The sequence below is a fragment of the Cibotium barometz genome, chromosome 29 (genome assembly GCF_041138505.1).
Source record: "Cibotium barometz isolate CiBa-2024 chromosome 29, ASM4113850v1, whole genome shotgun sequence".
NCBI classification, from domain to species: Eukaryota; Viridiplantae; Streptophyta; class Polypodiopsida; order Cyatheales; family Cibotiaceae; genus Cibotium; species Cibotium barometz.
This window is the reverse complement of record NC_141074.1, coordinates 19,154,412-19,175,832: the sequence shown is the minus strand read 5'-3', so window position 1 is coordinate 19,175,832 and position 21,421 is coordinate 19,154,412. Positions and strand designations below refer to the sequence as shown.

The 21,421-nt window shown below is 46.9% G+C and overlaps 1 protein-coding gene across 1 annotated transcript in view; it reads left to right on the top strand.

Annotated features, from left to right (window-relative positions):
* Positions 1–21,421, top strand: part of LOC147621937 (uncharacterized) — a 66,278-nt gene that overhangs the window by 30,465 nt on the left and 14,392 nt on the right. Inside the window, exons 2-4 of the mRNA XM_086822948.1 lie at positions 2,705–2,904; positions 3,016–3,156; positions 3,293–3,373. Coding sequence (XP_086679074.1) covers positions 2,705–2,904; positions 3,016–3,156; positions 3,293–3,373 — 422 coding nt within the window. The remainder of the gene's footprint in view (positions 1–2,704; positions 2,905–3,015; positions 3,157–3,292; positions 3,374–21,421) is intronic.

The following is a 21,421-nucleotide window of genomic DNA, read 5'->3' as shown; positions in this document are numbered from 1 at the left end:
TACTGTGGACCATTTCGTGTTACACGACGGATTGGTTCAGTTGCATATGAATTGGATTTATGAAAGTTCATCCTGTATTTCATGTCAGTAGACTTAAGGAAGTACTGGGTGGAGCAGATCAGTTAGTTACTCCTCAAGAAATTATAGATGTCCAAGACATGACATTTGTTCCGCACGAACCTGAAAAGATTCTTGGCTTTCGTGAACGAAGATTGCGACATACGCTTATCACGGAATACAAGATCAAGTAGAAGGATCGTGTTGAGGAGGACGCTACATGGGAGACATTGACTGCTCTTCAGAGAGATTACCCTGGCTTTTTAGTGGGCTCAGGAGTGAGCTCTTAGAGGAAGGGGAGTATGTCATGTGCACAATGTGTATCTACCATGTGCTATACGCATGCAAGAATAGTTTCGAGGCTTGGGGAAGCTTGGAACTAGGCAGGCTGATTGACGAGCTGAGTTAGGGAAATACTAACGGGCGGGCACCCAAGTATGGACGGGCGGGCGGCCAAGTGTGGACGCTCGATGACCGGCCAAGAGCCTATAAAAGGGTGGCCAAGGTTAGTTATTGTACTATAGAGAGTCTCGCGAGTTTGTGAGAGCTCTATGGTCTTGGAGCCTGGATCTAGTGCAGACGTGCACCTGCTTTCTGCAGCCGAGGCCGGCAGCAATCTCGAGGCTCGCGAGGGCAGCTTCGTGGCGGTATGGCACGTCACGAGGAGGAGATTGGTCGGTACGTCAAACTAGTTAGCTCAGCTCGTGGCTCGGTGGGGACAGCCAAGACTGTGGGCTTGCCCACGGCTGTCATGGTTGGGAGGTGAGTCAGGCCTGCACCCCCTTGCTTGTTTGTTTGTTCGTTTGTTCGTTTGTTTGCAAGATTCGAGTTTCGAACCAAGATCGATCACGAGGGGATCCGTGGGGATTTGACACTCCCTGCAAAATTTGTCCAATGCATTTAAGTGTTTCTGTAAACCCTTGGTTGAATCTGAGATCAAGACAATGTCGTCAGCATATAGCAATATGGGCACTACTATCTGAGCCAATGGGGAACCTCTACTTGTGAAACTATCCACAAATACTGCGATCTCATCAATGTATAAGCCAAAGAGTGTAGGTTAGAGTGGGCAGCCCTGCTCAATCCCAATAGTGCTACATATATCTCCCGAGGTCCCACCGGGTGCACGTACTCGGCTGAGTACTGCCTCATATAGTGCCATCACACCCCATATCATCTCATGTGAGAACTGGAGCTCCTGCAAGCGTCCTATCAGACGAGATCGAGGGACGGAGTCAAAGGCTTTGCGGAAATTCACAAAGCAGGAATACACATGTCTCTTTGAGGACGTCGCCCCCTCTATGATAGCGTGTAAAATAAAGATATGGTCTAGCGTGGAGAAGTTTCTCTTGAAGCTTGCCTAGCCTGATGCTCTGTTTCCCATCCTCTCTGCCATAGAGCTCATCATGTCCTCTAGTTCTGCCCCATAGATTTTGGCCATTGTGTGACCGATCATGATAGTCTTGTAGTTACCTGGGTCCGTGGGATCTCTTGCTTTGTGGATGGGGACAATGGTGTTGGTTGTCCAGGAGGGTGGGAAGCCTTCATAGAGTGCTCTATTAAAAAGATGCCCGTGGGCAAAATGTTCCGCACGTATGATCTTTTGCTCTCCCATTATGCAGCTTTTTAAGAGCCCTAGTGACATTGGGGGAATCAAAGAGAGAAGATGATGTAGGCCTAGGGATGTGTGACATTTGTGGTATAGGCTGGTTTGGCACATCATACAGTTGTCGTGCATAGGCTTCCCAAATGCTAGGATCTGTGATAGGTGTAGGTGCTCTTTTTTCTTCCAGAATGCGCCAAGCTTCTGAGTTGTCCTCACTCAAAAAGAGCTGGTATAACTCTTGTTCTCGTCTGTCGAGAAATGCTCGTTTCTTTTGGTGAGTGAGTGTATGGCATCTTATGTGCTGAAATCAGCCCATGCTTCCTCTTGCGTAAGAGGCGAAGCCTGGTGGTTTTGCCTTTCAATCATAGCCAAGCTAGTGGACGTGTTGGGAAAAGAAGCCTTGTAAAAGATCTTTCAGCGGAGGGACAGGGACGCGTGCAGCACGGACAGAGTGGCAGCGCCTGTGCGCAGGCAGAACAGGGCTCATGGCGCGGACAGGGTGGTGTGGCACAAGCAGACAGTATGGAAGCGCCGCTCGAGCAGACATAACGGGGTGCGCAGCGCAGACAACGAGCAGACAGAAAGGGGCGCCTGTGTGTGGGCCTAGGGGTGAAGGCTCACGCCAAGTTTTGAGAGAGAGAGAGAGAGAGAGAGGTCTTTCAACATCATAGCCAAGCTAGTGGAGGCGTTGGGAAAAGAAGCTTGGTAAAAGATCTTTCAAATCCATTTACATCTGCTGAAGAGGTCCTTGTTCAGAAACAAGGGTGTCTTAACATGCTAGTGCTATTCCTAGCTGGCAAGTCACCAAATGAGCTGGCTGAACTGTAAGCCTACTGGTGCTATGAAGGCGTTAACGGAGAAGGGGTGCAATGGAAGACTTGCATAAACATATCGTTACTGCTATCACAGACAAAAGGTGGACAGACATAAGCAAATTTCTATGACCCACGCATGGCAAACGGTCATGTGTCGAAAAATGGAATTGCTTCATAGTGATTCAGTTTCTAAAGCACTTATGCTGATGGTTCTTGTCTTTTCCAGGGTTATCATTGAAGTCACAGGAGTTGACAGCACTTTTCTTAGCTGTCAGGCTTTACTGTAGTTTTGTGATGGAGTATGACATCCACACTCTACTAGATACTGCAACTCTAATAACAACTTGCTGGGTCATCTACATGATACGCTACAAGCTGAAGTCAACCTATTTGGCTGACCTGGACAATTTTCCCATATATTTTGTGGTATGTTTAAGGATCATTAGCGGAATTAATAATCTTTTCATGAACATACATTGGGTAGATCAGTGTATCTCACAACAGGGAGTACTGATGGGATCTTGTTATTTGGTGAAGGTAATCCCTTGCGCTGTAATTGCTCTTATCATCCATCCTACCACGACACACCACATTGTGAATAGGCTTCTCTGGGCCTTCTGTGTTTACTTGGAAGCTGTCTCGGTCATACCTCAACTTCGGGTTATGCAGAACACAAAGGTATCTTCTAAGCCGATAGTGAAGAGTGCTTTAAAAAAAATAAAAATAAAAAAATATGAAATCTGCTGGTTCAATCATGCCACCATTTTAGATGGACAATACTTTCATGTCAAAATATAGATCGGATGCTTGGCAGGTTGTTGAGCCCTTTACAGCACACTATGTTTTTGCATTGGGAGTGGCAAGATTCTTGAGTTGTGCCCACTGGGTTCTTCAGGTAAAGGCCTTTTTCATCCTTGTATGAGAGCTTGTTTTGTGGTCTTTGCTTTCTCTCTTTGTGAAGGTTGTGGTGTAAGCTGTTCTATGTGCTGACAGTATCAGTGCGTTTTAGTTTTGATGCTCTCTAGTGCCCACTTGACGTGGCAGCTGGTCCATTGAGTAGCTTGTGAAGAAAGTAAGGGAAAATGATTTTAGTGTTTTCATTAAGTGTTGGGCATCCTCCTATGATCTCTTTGTGTTGTAAAAACTCAATAGTGGTCCAACCTTCCCTATTGAAGGGATCGTGTAACTTATGTGGTTAAGAAGCATGAAAGTGGTTTGGGGTTGAGGGTTTTCTCTTATGGTGCTCTCATACACAACTCTCTCTCTCTCTCTCTCTCTCTCTCTCTCTCTCTCTCTCTCCTCACATTTACTGTTCTTCTCTCTAGAAGGTTATGATGTGAATTGCCTGCTTACATTGCTTACATTGCTTCTGAGAAAAATTCTCCCACTGCTTCTTTTGGTTATGTGGGTAATTCATTGGGATAAATTGCTTGAGGACTGGCTGACTGCAGTCGTCCCAAGTCTGAACCCTATAGTGCTTCAAATAGTCCTCCAATCATAACAAGATGGAACCAATCAAAGCTGTTTGAACAACATGCAGCATGAACGCCTCAGAAATACATACTTCCTCGTGTTAAGCCGCGTAGCTATTTGGTTGTCGAGTTGTGCCATAGCAAATTGGCCAAAACCACCATGTGCTTGTCTTTGGCCTAGGAGAAACCTTGAAATAAGCAAAGTGTACCAAGAAAAGATCTATTTCCAAAACCGACTGTGCTTCTTGACTCTAGGGCCTGATCCCTAATCAGGTGACCAGCATAACAGACTGTTAGAGAAAAGCTTTTTTTTCAATAACCCTAAGCTGAAAAGAACAAATCGGTAGTGGTTTCCAACTGTAGAGCTTCCACGTATGCCACCAGTTCAGCTTGGCGGTGAGCTTGACATTTACGGTATACCTTGTTTTCACTCTAAAACCACTTCTGCGGGCTTCTAGCTAAAGCAAGAATTTAGGAGTCCTAAGCTTTGATATCAAATGTCAGACTACCAGCTAGCAGCAAGCATTTAATTGAGGGAAAATGACATAAGAAGGCTGAAAACGCAAGCATATCTTTCCCCTCATTTTATTCGTTAGATGCTTCATATTGGTCGTGGGCTGATTGACCAGATAAAACCCATCAAAACCATACTAGAAGGGCCCGATTTTCACACAGGGGTGCCTGACTACTAGCCTGTCCACACATGGCTGCTGGATGTTTGTTTGGTCTGCCTGCTGAATATCTGCTCGTCCACCTGCCTGCCTGTCCATGTTTAGGTCCTTGCTGCTCTGTAGGCAGCCCTTTCCGATGAAGGCTACCCACCTTGGGCTGTACTAATATGTAGGTGCATCACAACACTTGTCCTATTATTCTTCATAAACCATGTCAAGTGAGAGGTCATGTTTGTCCGTGATTTCCAAGATTTCCATCAACTTATACTCAAAATCTTGAATTTTTTGCTGATGGAATTTACCGCCCTGATTTTTGAGAGCTTGTTCTTACAGCTAGTGGAGGTTATTGTTCCTTGTTAGATTTGAAAATGCAATCTGATATGGGATTCGAAGTTTATATTTTTCTTATACGTCTTGAGCCAGAGTGTGCATGTATAGATATAATAAGAATGTCTCAGAGTACCGCAAATATAGGAAAACATGGATTAATAACTTCACCTTTCCATAGATTTTCTTGCCTATGTACAAATAAAAATATTTTTGCTACTTTGTTTAGTATTTTTAAATTTCTTTGCAAGGGCTACAATCAATCTGTGTTAAATTATAGTTGTGATATTCCTGGGAATTTAGGATTAGAGGTGTTTGGGGTTTTGGAAAGGAAGTCGAAAATGTGGGGACCTTTTAAGCACTCAACCGGGTCCTGATACTCCTTTGTTGCATCTGACAAAGGATGGGGCTTCCGGGCACAATACTCCAGAAAGCGGTGACGAAAGATAGTTAGCCCAAGAAATGTCCGAAGTGCGTGTACATTTTGCTCAAATTGGGTCACATAAGAGATTCCATCCTTGGAGATGACATGCCCAATAAGGCGATCTTTGTCATGAAAAGCTCCGACTTTTCAGGGTAAAGCGAATGGGCCGACCCTCCTTCGTTAATGATGTATTTGGCCATTTCCATGTGTCAATCGTGTTTGTTCTTGGTTATGCTAAAGACCAGGATGTCATCGAGGAATATGATGATACATATCCCTAGAAAAACTGGAAAATCCGAGACATCATCTTGCTAGAAGTGGGTGGGGCATAAGGCATTATGATTGAAACTCTCTTGGAAGCAAATTACTATTAACACATTTGAGAAAGATGAATCGAGAACAACAACATTCACAACAACACAAAGATACATTAAAATTGTATACATATTAGGGCTGGAATGGGCTGACCCTCCCTTGTTGATGATGTATTAGCAAGGAGTTCTTGATCTACAAGCTTTGGGGGCATTTGGTCCCAAATTTCCAAATACATTTGCATGATGAAAACAATATTACAAAACAAGAGATTTGCCGATGTAGATAGTCTTTTAGGGGATCTTCCCTTGGGTCAAGAATCCTCTGGTGTTCCCGTCTTGATCCTTGCTCCAAGACCCCACTTGGGTCCTTGGCTTCACCCCACAAAACATATGCATTCAGTGAAGTTGTGTGGACCAAGGAAAACTAGGCTATCCCAAAATGGGAAGCAAGAACAGTTGCCAAGGAGTAGGGTGAGCAGGTAACCGACCACTTGTCATGTTCTAGAAGGCTTTTCTGTTGCTCTTGAGGACCGTTTGACGGTGGTCGAAGCAGGTTGAATGTTTTGTGGATGTTGTGAAATGGCCCTTGTACGCAGATGTTCGTGCACATCAGCTCCATGATCTTTTTGGTGCGGTTCGTCTTGCTACGACCCTCGAGATGCGGGGGGACTCCCAAACTTGAGATCAGCAGAAAGTCGAGCTATAGAAGGATAAGGAGATTCCTAAAGGAGCTCTTAAGGCCATGGAGGATAACATCAGCTCTAGTGGGGGTGTCATGGACATGGCTCTCTCATGAGGAGTTCGGAGGTGTTTCAAGTGTGACACCGTTGAGCACATCACGAAGAAGGATTGCTGGAGGACCTTGGAGAATGAGTGTGAAGGAGATGCATGTGTGCACTGTCAGAATACGCAGCGGAGATGATGACCAGATCTGGGAACACGAGAGCAAAAACGCGGCAGAAAAACAGCACAAGAGAGAGAGAGAAGTAGGCGTGTAACTCTGCTCTGATATACACTAGAAAATCCCGAATATGATACAATGAGTGGTATGGGACTGGGGGCCTATATATATGCCCCCACATCAGCAGTCGGCCTGCTGTAGGGCAGCCGACTGGACACAAGAACCTCCACGATTGGATAATCACAGTCGGCCAGCACCAGAAGAGTCCCACGACTCATGCACTGCAGTCGGCCATGTCACAGATGCAGTCGACCAGGCTCAGGGTCCTCCTGCCACTACTAGACTGCCTCCCATGCCACAGAAAAATGGGAAAAAATAGGGGAAAAATACGGGGAGTGAGGAAAAATGATAAAACACCTCATAAGGGCGGGCACACCCACAACAAAGGCCCTGATGTATAAAACTGGACAGGAGATGACTTCTAACACGCCCTCTTAGCTCTTGGCTGTGAAACCAACCACTGGGAGCTGGGGTACTGCCTGAGCAAATCCTGAGAGAGCGACTTCATGAAGAGGTCCACCGTACTGTCCTCCGTCGAACAGAACTCCAGCAAGATGTCATCAGCAACGATCTGTTCACGAACAAAGTGCCTGTGGATGACCACGGGTTCCTCCAGTGGAAGCCCAAACCTGTAATGTAACCTCCTGCTGCTCCATAAAACTGCTCCTGGGTCATAAGTAGATCTCCTCGTGTCCGGATCTCCTCCCCAAACCGAGTCACTCCAACCGTGGAGTCAGACTCCATCCAACAACCCCCCTCATGTGTAAAAGAGTCCCTGATCCTTCGCATGCCGCAGAAACCATAGGAAACGCAATCCTGCCTCCCAAAGAGACATCTGCAACCATGAGCTCAACTGCCTCATCAGGAAGCTCTCGTCCAATCTGGTATCCATCAACCAGATCAATGAACCATACAGCTTCTGAGTTACAGAGACATCACGCTGCTCACAAGGATCAACACCTGTTACGGTGCACAAACAAGTCTTGGAAACCTGATGAAACCTGTCAACCACCACCTCTGAATCCGGAACCACTAGGCCTGGAGAAACCACCTCCTTCTACAAGTAAGCACCTGCCACCTACCTAGCTTTTCGAAAGGTCCCCGTGGAAAGAACATCCTCAACTACTGGAAGTTCTCTGTCCCGAACACTACGAGACATCAGAGCATAAGTGACCTGTTCAGCTTCCTCTGACTGACGAGCACAAGAACTACCAACATCAGTACTGGAAAGTTCCTGCCAATTGCTGCCTTCTACTGGCAAGCTATCCACCATCTGGTCCCGGAAAGCCCGCACCTGCAGTGTATCCACACACAAGTGGCCATTACCAGACTGCCACTCATCACAAACCTGAGGACCTGGGAGAGAGAGTGCTGAAAGCCTGTAAACTCCATTCTCCACTCCGCCTTCCCAAACCACCTGGCCTATTGCTTTATCCCGGAGAGCAACAAAATGCTCATCAAACTCCACCGGTACGCCAGTCTTGCAAACCTGATGCACTGACAACAGATGAAAACCAAGTGCCGGAACATACAACACCTGGGAGGAATGCTTCCCCCCTCTGCCATCGGGAATTATCTCCATCCTGCCCTCACTGTGAACTGGGATAGCGGACATATCCCCAGTAAGAATATGACCAGAAAGCCTGTAGAGATCCTGTAAACCGGAACGGGAAGGAGTCATGTGCTTGGAAGCACCACTATCGAGAATCCACTCCCGAGTATCCGTTTTGCGGAGAGTCCTCTAGTCTCCTCCCTGCCTGAAGAAAATGAAACATCGGTGTCCATCACCTCCAGGTGCACAAAAGTCGGGTCTTCATGATTGCTGCTGAGGAATCTTCACCCTTCTCAGTCTTCCGCTTGGGACACTGCCTCCAGTAGTGGCCTTTCTCGCCACAATCATTACAGGTCCTCTCTGCCTTCAGTTTCTCGCGGTCAGCGTCAGACTTCTTCTCAAAAGACTTCTCCGATGAAGCCTTCCCTTTGCCCGAGTTACGGTCTTTCGACCGTTGGCCAGTTAAGGCCTCCGAATCTCCACCCTGAGGAGGGTTCGTGAATCATTCCTCTTGGTCCAGGACCATGGGCACAAGCTCCTCCCACGTGATGGTGCTGAGCCTGCCACTGGTAATCAAAGACGAGTAAAATGCTGAGTACGAAGAGGGCAAGTGCGACAGCAACGTTATGGCCATGTCCTCTGACGATATCTCCTTCCCAGCCTGAAGAACTTCCTGCTGAAGAGCCTGCAGCTAGTTAATATGCTCCCGCATCCTCGACGACTTTGCAGGGCTCATAACCCGCATCTGTACTTCCAAGGAAATCCTCTTCATGGGCGATACCCTGTTGTAAAGTGAGGCCAAATGCTGCCATATACCTTTGGCCAGCGTCATATGCTTTACATGATTGATTACCTGTGGTGTGCAATTGAGAAAAATAAACGAACGGACCGTGGCGTTGACACGATCCAACATCTGTGTCTGGGCCTCCCGGTCCTTTCGGATCGACGGTAACTTCCCTTTCTCTACTTCCGGCCGTGGAACACCAACGACGACGAAATCGGCGAGGTCGTAAGACTCCAGAACAGATTCCATCATCACCTTCCATATGCCGTAGTTGCTCCCGTCCAACTGACGGTCCACCGGGAACGTGGGGAGTGTCGGGATCTTCACATGTCTCTCGGCCATCTCAAACAGATCTGCCATTGCGGGGATGTACTCTGAAAAGGGTGGGTGGACCGTGGGTGGGAACAAAGAAGAACTAAAACCTGCAAGTGGCTGTCCAGCAAATCAGCCCGCCTTCCTCTTGCTTCTCCTCTTCCCAAACAGTCCAAAACAGTCCACCAATTAGCCACAAAACAGTCCCCCTCTTGCTCACACAAATCCCAAGACCTATCTAGAGCCTAGGACTCTGATACCATGTCAAAATACGCAGCGGAGATGATGACCAGATCTGGGAACACGAGCAAAAACGCAGGAGAGAGAGAGAGAAGTAGGCGTGTAACTCTGCGCTGACATACACTAGAAGATCCCGAATATGATACAATGAGTGGTATGGGAGTGGGGGCCTATATATATGCCCCCACATCAGCAGTCGGCCTGCTGTAGGGCAGCCGACTGGACACAAGAACCTCCACGATTGGATAATCACAGTCGGCCAGCACCAGAAGAGTCCCACGACTCATGCACTGCAGTCAGCCATGTCACAGATGCAGTCGGCCAGGCTCAGGGTCCTCCTGCCACTACTAGACTGCCTCCCATGCCACAGAAAAATGGGAAAAAATAGGGGGAAAAATACGGGGAGTGAGGAAAAATGATAAAACACCTCATAAGGGCGGGCACACCCACAACAAAGGCCCTGGTGTATAAAACTGGACAGGAGATGACTTCTAACATGCACATCTAAGGTCTCCATGATCTTTTTGGTGCGGTTCGTCTTGCTACGACCCTCGAGATGCGGGGGGGCTCCCAAACTTGAGATCAACAAAAAGTCGAGCTGTAGAAGGGTAAGGAGATTCCTAAAGGAGCTCTTAAGGCCATGGAGGATAGCATCAGCTCTAGTGGGGGTGTCATGGACATAGCTCTCATGAGGAGTTCGGAGGTGTTTCAAGTGTGACTCCGTTGAGCACATCACGAAGAAGGATTGCCCGAGGACCTTGGAGAATGAGTGTGAAGGAGATGCATGTGTGCACATCTAAGGTCTTCATTTCTCGAGTTGAGCACACCCCCAGGGTGCTTCATTGCATCATGCCACTACTCGAATAGAGGAAGTTTCTAGCCAAGTCTCTAAGGGAGTCTTGATGTTCCTATCTACACTAGGTGGAGATACTTAGGCTGCAGTGGTGGTTGCATTTCTGGGTCCATTCAGGAGGACTCTTCTCATTTGCCATTTCAATTGGGTGGAGTATCTTTAGTGTCTTATGACTACAAGAGGACATATCACTAGATTTGTCTTCACCTTGGGAGGAAATGCACATATTTCTTAGAGGGTGCACTAACAATAGTCGAAGGCTTTACTTAGGTCTACCAGTGGATGGATTACTTGGAGTATGTTCCACGAGGAGATGGTGGTCTAGACATTACTATTGATGGATACAGATTTGGTGCAACTCTTTTGAGTAGTATGTGCTTGGTTTGGCTTTCTTTTGTTAGGGTGCGTTGGAGTTGGTGCAAGCAGGTATTGTGATCCATCTGAGTTGATGCATTAGTGGCTGGAGTGTGGATAGCAGTGTTCGGGAAACATTTTTGAGTGAACCTAACATGAGTCCTTCTCACCATGGGTTGAAGAGGGAAACACAATTTTGAACAAGCATTTTCTTCATAGTTTCATCCAATTGCTACTATTTTGAAAAATTGGAGAACACATTTTTCCTCCCCCTCTCAAGATAAGGTGTATTTTCAAAAGTTGAGTAGGCTCCAATATGAAGTGAGCCCGTCTTTTCTCGAACCCTCGTGGATAGTGGATTTTGCCAAGCCATTCTTCCCGTGGGCTATCCTTAGTTGCATGTTAGTGTTAATTCAAGGATGGGTGGGCAACTGGAAGGTGCTAGATCAAGCAAAAGTTGGCCATCTATAGGTTTCTTTGCGGTCTTTGTGCTAACACGTCAAGGATGGAATGTGAGCCTTTGTAGAGGACGCAAACTGCTCTCTCTATTTTCGGGATCTTGGGTAGCTTGGATGAGCTTTTCTTGAATCTTTTCCTTTTATGAAAGGGCACTTTATATGGGCACCGTGCAATTGACAACAACCCCAATGCAAGTTGGGGAGAATGTGACACACCTCACCTATGGTATATGTCTACCAGCCTTGGACAAGAGACGACAAATTTGTGTAGGCTTGTGGGCTGCCTCAGGAGATGTGTCTGCGGCAACACGTCTTTGGCAGTTCTCTTTATAGGCCGACAGCATAAGTAGTGGCCAACTAGCATTGGGATGCGTATATATATGCATATTAAAAAATCATCATTTTCACATGCATTCTCTCGGTGATTGGAGCCTACAACGCATATCTGTGTAGTATGGGTAAAAGGCACCAGTCTTGGTCAAAAAGCAAGAAAAAGCAAAAAGTCAAACCATGTTGATCGCGAGTCAGGGGCACCACTGGCAAGAGGGGACTGAGTCGGACCAAAACGCTAAAAGCAAGGTTCTGAAGTTAGAAAAGCTAAGTTAAAGAACTTTGACAAAAGTGAGCAATATTTTATTATAAAGTGGAAAGCAAAGGAGAAAAGGCAAAAGCAAAAGCTTGGTTAAGCTTTTCGTAAAAAGCAGAGCCCTCTTTAAGTATAAAAAGGCTTGAACCTTTCTTGTAGCATCATGAAGGAGATCGTGGAGTGTGTGTGTGTGTAACATGCATTGCGGAAGCGTGTTCATGATTAACACTAAGCAAAGAAGATAACGCTAATCCTATGTTTAGCAAAGACACAAAAGAGAAGGAGAGATAGACCTAATCTACTGTATATTGCCAAAACATGCTATATATACAATGATCTTAGTGATTCACAGCTTCATGATGCATACCAAAGATCCTTGCAACCCTCTACTTGCAGTCGAACAAGAGAAGCTCCTGTTGATCCACCACTGTGTCCTTGCTGCCTTGCAGACTCTGACAAATGGATCCTCTTGATCTTTGAATGATGATTCTAATGAATGCTTGATGATCCATTTATAGGAAAAAGGTATGAATTCGTAATCAAGTTGGTTTTGTCTATTTTACCTAGGAAACATTGTCCAAAAAGTCATATTTTGTGTCCAAACTATACCCAAAAGGTGTCCCAACCATTGGGCTATGTCTTGGGCACTTCCCGGAGGGGCTGCAAAATCCACTCTAAATCTGTACCTAAATCTGTCCATATATTTGCTAATTTAGCATTCACCAAACATAAGCTAAGGGTTGTCCTAGAATGATCGCTCTGATACCAACGTAACATGCCTTGTAGAAGCATGTTCATGATTAACGCTAAGCAAAGAAGAGAACGCTAATCCTATGTTTAGCAAATACACAAAAGAGAAGGAGAGAGAGACCTAATCTACTGTGGATTTGGACTTGGACTTGGATTTGGATCTGGTACTAGCCTGGTGAGAGATTCTTGTGGGTCGTCCCCGTGGTGTGCTCGGCATGAGAGATCTCTTGCCTCGACACCAACTTTGACTTAGGGATTCTACATCGGCATATTTGTTTGCTTTTGTACTCATTGATTGTATTGTTCCTGGCTACCGTGCCCGTGGATTGTTCCTGAATAAATTCTTGAAAGGGGACGGCTTGTCCTTGCTCAGTGTGGTGTATTGTGCAAGATCCATATTCCCTTCTCTCTCTCTCTCCCCTCTCTCTCTATATCTTTATCTCTTGGATACGTGGTTGAGTCTGTCACAACATGTTTCATTGGACTAACAAAAAAGAAGACCAAAAGAATGACTTATGGGCTTGTGCGCTTCCTATGGGAGAGGGAGATAAAGAGTTGCAATGGCTTGCATGGGGGCAAGTGACCTTCATAAGGTGGAGGGGAGTCAGGTTGGTTGGTAAGGCTCTTTCCTTTTGCCATGTGGGGGGCTCCACCAGCCATGTGTCACGGTGGCCACTCTAAGGTGGTTGGGGCCCAACCACACAGCAAGAGGGTGTCCAAGATTAAATTCCAGGAGTCCTTTCTCTTGTAAAATGTCCAGGGCCCTTTGTGAAGGCCATGGGGTGCCCGCCCACTAATGAGTGTCCTACCGATTTCAATAAAGTGTGAACCTGCCATCATAGTTAGAACAAAACATAACAAGCAAAATATTTCAAATGTTTGCAAGAGTAATGAAGGATACTTACCACCTGTAAAAGCCCACAAACCTTGTCAACATCCAAGTTCATGTGCACGGTCTTACGAGAGGTAGTTCCAAGCCTCCTTGGCCCTGTGAGATTGACGTTTACACATCAAGCAGGCAACCCAAACCATTACCTACTAAATCCAAGTGGAACTTGAAGTGTCTGTTCTAGTAATTGAGCCAAGAGTCAACCATATCTTGGGTCCTCCTTTTTCTCACCCGCAAAAGCCTTGGGTGCAAAAGGAGGAGCTATTGCTGCCGGCCTCATAGGAGCCACTGCACTAATCATTACCTGTTGAAGTAAAACTACTTGATCTTGCAAAAGCTCGATCACTTCCTGCAACTCAGCCCAGAGTTTTGCTATATGCTCCGCGAAGTAAGTTTTCTCGAACCCTTCTTGTGTTGCCATGGTAAAGGGAGAAATAGAAGGAAAGGAAGGTCTGCTGCTTTAAGATACCTATGTGATTGATTCTGAAAATAAGGAAAGTGGGAGAAAAAAAACATACATTCAATGTGAGAAATTGGAGAAAAGCATGCAAAACAAGGTGACCCACCGGTGCTCCACGCATGATAGATGAAGAACTGGTTGAGAATCCTTGCAACGGGCTAACCTTCAATCGGTTTCGTCATGTGCTAAGGATGAGTGGATTAAGGCCTCCCCTTTTATGGGCAAAAAACACCTAAGTGCTTTAAAAAAATCTAGGCCCTCTTTAACCTATTACCCCCCCACCCTGTATGGTATGTTGCACACTCGTGGTGGCTGCTAGGTTGCACATGCGCACACATCCTACTGCCTGGGAGGATGAGCTACACAAGATAAAAGAAGAATTGATTGAAGAAGTAGCAAAGGGAAGGACAACCGAGGATAAACTCCAAGAATGACAACAAAATGTCAGGCCATGTTAGCGAATATTAATACCCACCTTGATGAGATGAAAGAAAAATTTGATAAAAAGGTGTTGGAATTCTTGGCTTATGAAGCAGGTTGTGGCCATAAGTCAGCCATCATGTGAAGAAATTGTAGGAAGACAAATCAGAATATAAATAGAGACTACAACAAGAGGTACGTCAAGTTAATGAGCTCAAGTCCCAACTTCATCAAATAGAGAAAGCAAGCGAAAAATTGGCAAAAGGGCAAATCACAAAATTGCACAAGGTCGAAGGAGTAAAGAAGGAAAAGATTGAATATGGAAATAGAGTGAGACGAATTAAATAGACAACATGCCTAGGCCATTAGAGCTCATCATGTTGAGATCCAAGCCAAGCAAGGAATAGTTGGAGATGGTCATCAGTAGCCACCAACAAGTTGTTTCACATCTCACAACCTCCATCCAAGAAGTGAAGAAAGAACCAAGTAAAAGATGAGGTGCTTCAACAACACTATTGCGGCAGAGCTGGAAGAATAGACAAAGGTAGCACATGGGGTTTCATGATATGAACAACTTTTGTAGACAAGGGAGACAAGAGAAGTGACCATTACGACTGATAGAGAAGGATGAGAGAATAGCCAAACTTGCGTAACAATTGAAGTTGCTAGCCGAAGAGCCTTGTGACCATGCTGCGTCGTCTTCCCCATGAAACTGTCAGAATATGTAGCGGAAATGATAACCAAACTTGGGTTGACAAGAGCAAGTAGAATGCAAAAAATAGACAGCACAAGAAACACAGAGAGATAGGTGTGTAAACTCTTCTCTATACACAAGATCCCGCAAATAACTGAATGATCCAATGGTGGGGGGCATGGGGCCTATTTATATGCCCCATGCATGCAGTCGGCCTGCTGTAAAAGCTCTTCATGACTGCATACAGCAGTCGGCCAGCAGTAAATGGCCTCCATGACTGTAGGAGCAAGTCGGCCAGCCACCAGCACCTCCACGATTGCTGAATATGCAGTCGGCCAGCCACACGACTGCTAAATGGACAATCGGCCAGCCACTAGGTGCTCCTGCCAACCATCTGGCATCCATCCACACCATGGAAAAAATGGGAAAAATAGGAGAAAATACGGGGAGTGTGGAAAAATGATAAAACACCTTATACAGGGCGGGCATACCCACAACAGAGGCCCTGGTGTATAAATATAGACAGGAGATGACTTCTAACACCCCCTCTCAGCTCCTGGCTGTGAAACCAACCCAAGGGAGTTGGAGTGCCGCATGAGCGTAGCTTGAGGTAGAGTTTTCGTGAAGAGGTCCGCCGCATTGTCCTCCATCGAACAATAAAGTAGCAAGATGTCACCAGCCAAGATCTTCTCACGTACAAAGTGATACTGTATCTCTATGTGCTTGGTCTGGGCATGGAAGACCGGGTTCCGAGCAATAGCTATACAACTCTGGTTATCGCACTGGATGACTGTGGGCTCCTTCTGTGGAAACCCAATCTCGCCTAGTAGTCTATGCAGCCACACAATCTCACAAGCAGCACCACAAGCAGCCCGGTACTCTGCCTCTGTCGAAGAAAGGGCAATAGTTGGCTGCCTCTTGCTGCTCCAAGAAACTGCTCCTGAGCCGAGGGTAAAACTGTATCCTGAATTAGATCTCCTCGTGTCTGGATCTCCTCCCCAATCTGAGTCACTCCAACCTTGGAGCCTGACTCCATCCCCTCTTGTGTAAAAGAGTCCTAGATCCTTCGCACTCTGCAGATATCGCAAGATCCGCAATCCTGCGTCCCAATGATACTTCAATGGCGTCTGCATAAAAGAGCTCAACAGCCCCACGGAGAAGCTCAAGTCCAATCTGGTGTTCAGCAACCAGATCAATGAACCAACCAACTTCCGGTAATGCGAGGCATCAACTGGCTCACAAGGATCAGTAACGGTTAACTTTGTGTTCGGGTCCATCGGCGAAGTAATAGGCTTGCAGTTCTCCATCCCAAAGGCCTCAAGCAACTCATGAACATACCGTTGCTGAGAGACGGAAAACCCCCTCTGGGTCTGCTAGATCTCCAATCCCAAAAAGAAGTGGAGTAAGCCTAAGTCGGTCATCTCAAACTCCTTTGACGGCAGCCTTCGTCACTCTAATGTGCTCCACATGACCGCCGGTGAGAATGAGATCATCCACATAAAGGATGATAAGCGTGCCATGCCGCGTTCCCGAAAGAGATATGGTTCGGATCTGCAACCGATCTCTGAAATCCAGTCCGAATAAAGAAGGAATCGATCTTCTAATTCCAAGCCCTGGGAGCCTGCTTAAGACCATACAAGGCCTTACGTAACCTGTAAACCATCCCTACAGATCCTGGAACAATAAAGCCTGGAGGCTGCTCAACATACACCTCCTCCTGTAGGTCACCATTAAGGAACGCAGATTTTACATCCATTTGATACACGGGCCACCTCTGAGAAGAAGCAAGGGCAAGAACGGTCCGAATCGTGGACATCCGTACTGTCGGTGCAAAGGTATCCTCATAGTCGATGCCTGGCCGCTGAGCATAACCTTTAGCCACAAGTCTGGCTTTGTGTTTGTCCACCGATCCATCAGACGCATATTTGGTCTTAAAGACCCATTTGACACCAATGACTCACCGCTTCGACGGCCTCGGTACCAACTCCCAAGTGTTGTTCTTCTCGATGGCATCAACTTCCACCTGCATGGCTTTCCTCCAAGTTCTTGTGAAAGGGCTTCCTTTACGGAAGTGGGCTCTTTGTCCCGCATGATACGAGACATCAAAGCATAGTTCACCTGAAGAAGCTCCGCTGTGTTGCTTTTATTTCGGACTCTATGTGATCTTCGAGGGCCGTCCTCTGTGGTCCACTCGGAGGGTAGCTCCGTGACACCTGACTCCCGAAGGGTGTCTAACAACCACCTAGGTACTCGAACAGATCGTAGAGCCTCCTGTGTTCGCGGGGGCTCTACTCCAGCTGCGGGCTCAACCTCCTGTGTTGACTGAGGTTGATCAACTGGAATAATGGTCTGGGAATCATCATCAGACTCCTCTGGATCTCCAAGAAGTGGCGGCTCCTCGACAGTGGATACTGGAACATGCTCGTCAAAGACCACATCCCGGCTGACAACAATCTCGTTCCTCTCTGGATCATACAACCTGTATCCCTTGGAAAGAGAGTTATATCCCACAAATACAAGCTTGCGGGACTTGGAGTCAAGCTTTCCCCTCTGCTTCTTCGGAATATGTACATATGCGTCACTCCCAAAGACACGGAAGTGCGAGACATCAGGTTTCCTGCCAAAGTATGCCTCAAATGGAGCCATATGGGGTACTGAAGTCGTCGGAGATCGGTTGAGGGTATGGACAGCCGTTGCCACAGCCTCTCCCCAAAGTGGACGAGGAAGATCACGATGCTCCAGCATGGTCCTCGCCATCTCCACCACAGTCCTGTTCTTGTGTTCGACAACTCCATTCTCCAAAGGCGATCCAGTATTGGCCAATTCCCTTTTGATGCCATGATCTGTACAAAATCTGAGAAATACAGTCGAGGAGAATTCACCTCCTTTATCAGCCCTGAGAGTCTTCACAGACTCTTTCTCCACCATCACGTGCCAATCCTTGAACTGAGCAAAAGCTTGGTCCTTCTGGGAAAGAAAGTAGACCCACATGAATCTGGTACAATCATCAAGCAGCAGCATAAAATAGAGAGATCCTCCCAAAGATGGTGTCTGCTGAGGTCCACACAAGTCAGTGTGAATCAACTCCAATGGTTTCGAAGCCCGCATGGAAGCCTGCTTTGGAAAGGATTCCCTATGCTGCTTACCACGTATGCAAGAACTACAACGCCCTTGCCTACTACCAACATTTGGCTAGCCAACCACCATCTGGTCCCGGAAAGCTCGCCTCAATGCATCCACATTTAAGTGGCCAAAACGAAAGTGCCACAAATCTCCGACCTGAGAACCTGTCAATGAGGAGAGTGCAGAGAGCTTGTAGATACCATTCTCCACTCCGCCTTCCCAAACAACCTGGCCAGTCTCATGGTCTCGTAGAGCAACTGAATGCTCCTCAAATTCCACCCGAAAGCCAGTCTTGCATACTTCATGCACTGACAGCAGATGAAAATCCGGAGCAGGGACATAAAGAACACGGGAAGCATGCTTGCCCCCCTTGCCGTCGTCGGGAATAATCTCCATCCGGCCCTCACTATGTATCGGAATAGTGGAGTTGTCGCCAATAAAGATGCGACCTGACTGTCGTTTCAGATCCAAAAAGAAGTCACGGGATGGAGTCATGTGCCTGGAAGCACCACTGTCAAGAATCCATTCCCGAGCATCTTCCCGGTGAAGCCAATTGCCTCCTCGCTCGAAGATGATGAAGCGTCGGAGTCCATCATCTCTAAGTGCACAAATGCCGGAGTCTTTGCAGCTGAGGCTAAGGAATCAGCACTCTTCCCTGTCTGCTTAGGGCACTTCCTCCAATAGTGGCCTTTCTCGCCACAATCATTGCAGAATCTTTCGGCCTTCAGCTTCTCTCGTTTTGAGTCAGGCTTCTTCTCAGAAGACTTCTCCGGTGAAGCCTTCCCTTTGCCCTTGTTGTTATTCCGGCCTTTCGACCGTTGGCCAGTTAAGGCCTCCGAACCGCCACTGTGAGGTGGGTTCGTGAAACGTTCCTCTTGGTCCAAGACCATTGGCACAAGCTCCTCCCAGGTAATGGTGCTGAGCTTGCCACTCGTAATCAACGAGGAATAGAAAGCAGAATACTGAGTAGGCAAGTGGGACAGCAAAGTGATGGCCATGTCTTCAGATGATATCTCTTTCCCAGCTTGTAGGACTTCCTGCTGAAGGGTGTGTAGCTTGTTTATGTGTTCCGGCATCGTCGAGGACTTTACAGGGTTCATAACCCGCATCTGCACTTCCAAGGAGATCCGTTTCATTGGAGATACCCTGTTATAAAGAGAAGCCAAGTGCTCCCATATGCCTCTCGCCAGCGTCATGTGCTTTACATGATTGATCACTTGTGGTGTGCAGTTGAGGAAAATAAATGACCGGACCCTGGCGTTGACACGATCCCACATGTGTGCATGTGCCTCTCGGTCCTTCCTCGTCGACAGTAACTCCCCTTCCTCTGCTTCCGGCCGTGGAACCCTGATGATGATGAAATCAGCAAGGTCATATGACTCCAGCACAGACTCCATCATGACCTTCCAGATGCCGTAATTGGACCCGTCCAACTGACGGTCCACTGGGAACGTGGGGAGAGTCGGAATCTTCACGTGCTTCTCAACCATCTCTAGTAAATCTGCCATCACGGGGAGGAAACTGAAAGGGTGGGTGGGTGGGAAAAAAAAATCTGTAAAACCTGCAAGTGTCTGTCCAGCACCTTAGCCCGCCTTTCTCTTGCACCTTCTCTTCCCAAACAGTCCAAAACAGTCCACCAAACAGCAGCCTAACGCTCCCCCTCTTGCTCAAAAAACTCCCAAGATCTATCACGAGCCTAGGGCTCTGATACCATGTCAGAATATGCAGCGGAAATGATAACCAAACTTGGGCTGACAAGAGCAAGTAGAATGCAGAAAATAGACAGCACAAGAAACACAGAGAGATAGGTGTGTAAACTCTTCTCTATACACAAGATCCCGCAAATAACTAAATGATCCAACGGTGGGGGGCATGGGGCCTATTTATATGCCCCATGCATGCAGTCGGCCTGCTGTAAAAGCTCTCCACGACTGCATACAGCAGTCGGCCAGCAGTAAATGGCCTCCACGACTGTAGGAGCAAGTCGGCCAGCCACCAGCACCTCCACGACTGCTGAATATGCAGTCGGCCAGCCACACGACTGCTAAATGGACAGTCGGCCAGCCACTAGGTGCTCCTGCCAACCATCTGGCATCCATCCACACCATGGAAAAAATGGGAAAAATAGGAAAAAATACGGGGAGTGAGGAAAAATGATAAAACACCTTATACAGGGCGGGCACACCCACAACAGAGGCCCTGGTGTATAAATATAGACAGGAGATGACTTCTAACAGAAACCTGTACATGGCCGACCTTTCTATGCACGTCTTGCTGTAACCAATATATAGGTGTTTGCCCATGCCAGAGCCCATGCTAGGTGATCATGCATACTCGTAAGAAAACAGATATACAACTGCACCTGCACTGACATACTAGAGAGATCTAGGGTTCTCTTTCTTTCAAAATAGGGATTTCCGACAATTATCACCGACACACATGCATACTAATCCCCCCTTTCTCCCCTTCTCTCAAAATCCACGACTCCTATCCTGCCACTAGCAAACCCTAAAAAAGCACCTACTTATTGCATATCAAAACACATATATGGTGACGGAGAGATACCTGGATTGGGCGATCTTGAAAAAACACAAACAACATGTAAAACCTTACTTTTTCCCGCCTCCGTAATTAGGTTAGCTTTGATACTAACTGTAAGGGACTCCTCGATAGGATCACCTAATACACATGCATAAACAAGATTAACACAAACAAAAAAGGGTGCAAGCAAGCTCACCACCCAACCATAGGTTCGCGTCTACAAAGTTTAAACCTCCCCCAAGCTAGGGGCTAGGATTCCACTGTTGGGGTAAAGGCGTTATGCCCACCCTTATAGTGTGTACAAGCCCATAAGTTATAGTACATAGTACACTTAGTACTTTTAATGTACTAAGTGCACTATGTGTACTAGTGCAATATACATGTGTGATAGGGGAGTCACACACACATGCCTCATGAGTTGACTTATCCCCACAACTCTCTCTCTCTCTCTCTCCCTTGTTTCTCTGTGTATGTCTCCCATGAATGAACTCTAACCCTAACTGTTTTTCTCCCCATCAACTGGTATCAGAGCCTGAACTTCCAACATGGTTGTGTTGAATTTGCTGTAGATGAGAAGAAGGTTCAGGCGTTGATTTCTCTCCTGGCTTAGGTAGCAAATTAAGTGAGCTGCTTGTGTTGAACGCCAGGCAAGGCGAGCTCTCTGCTTCAACCTTCACACCAGGTGCTACAGCAAGGCGCTAGGCGAAACCACACTCACTGGCGCTAGGCGAAACCACACTCAGTGCTACTAGGCGAAG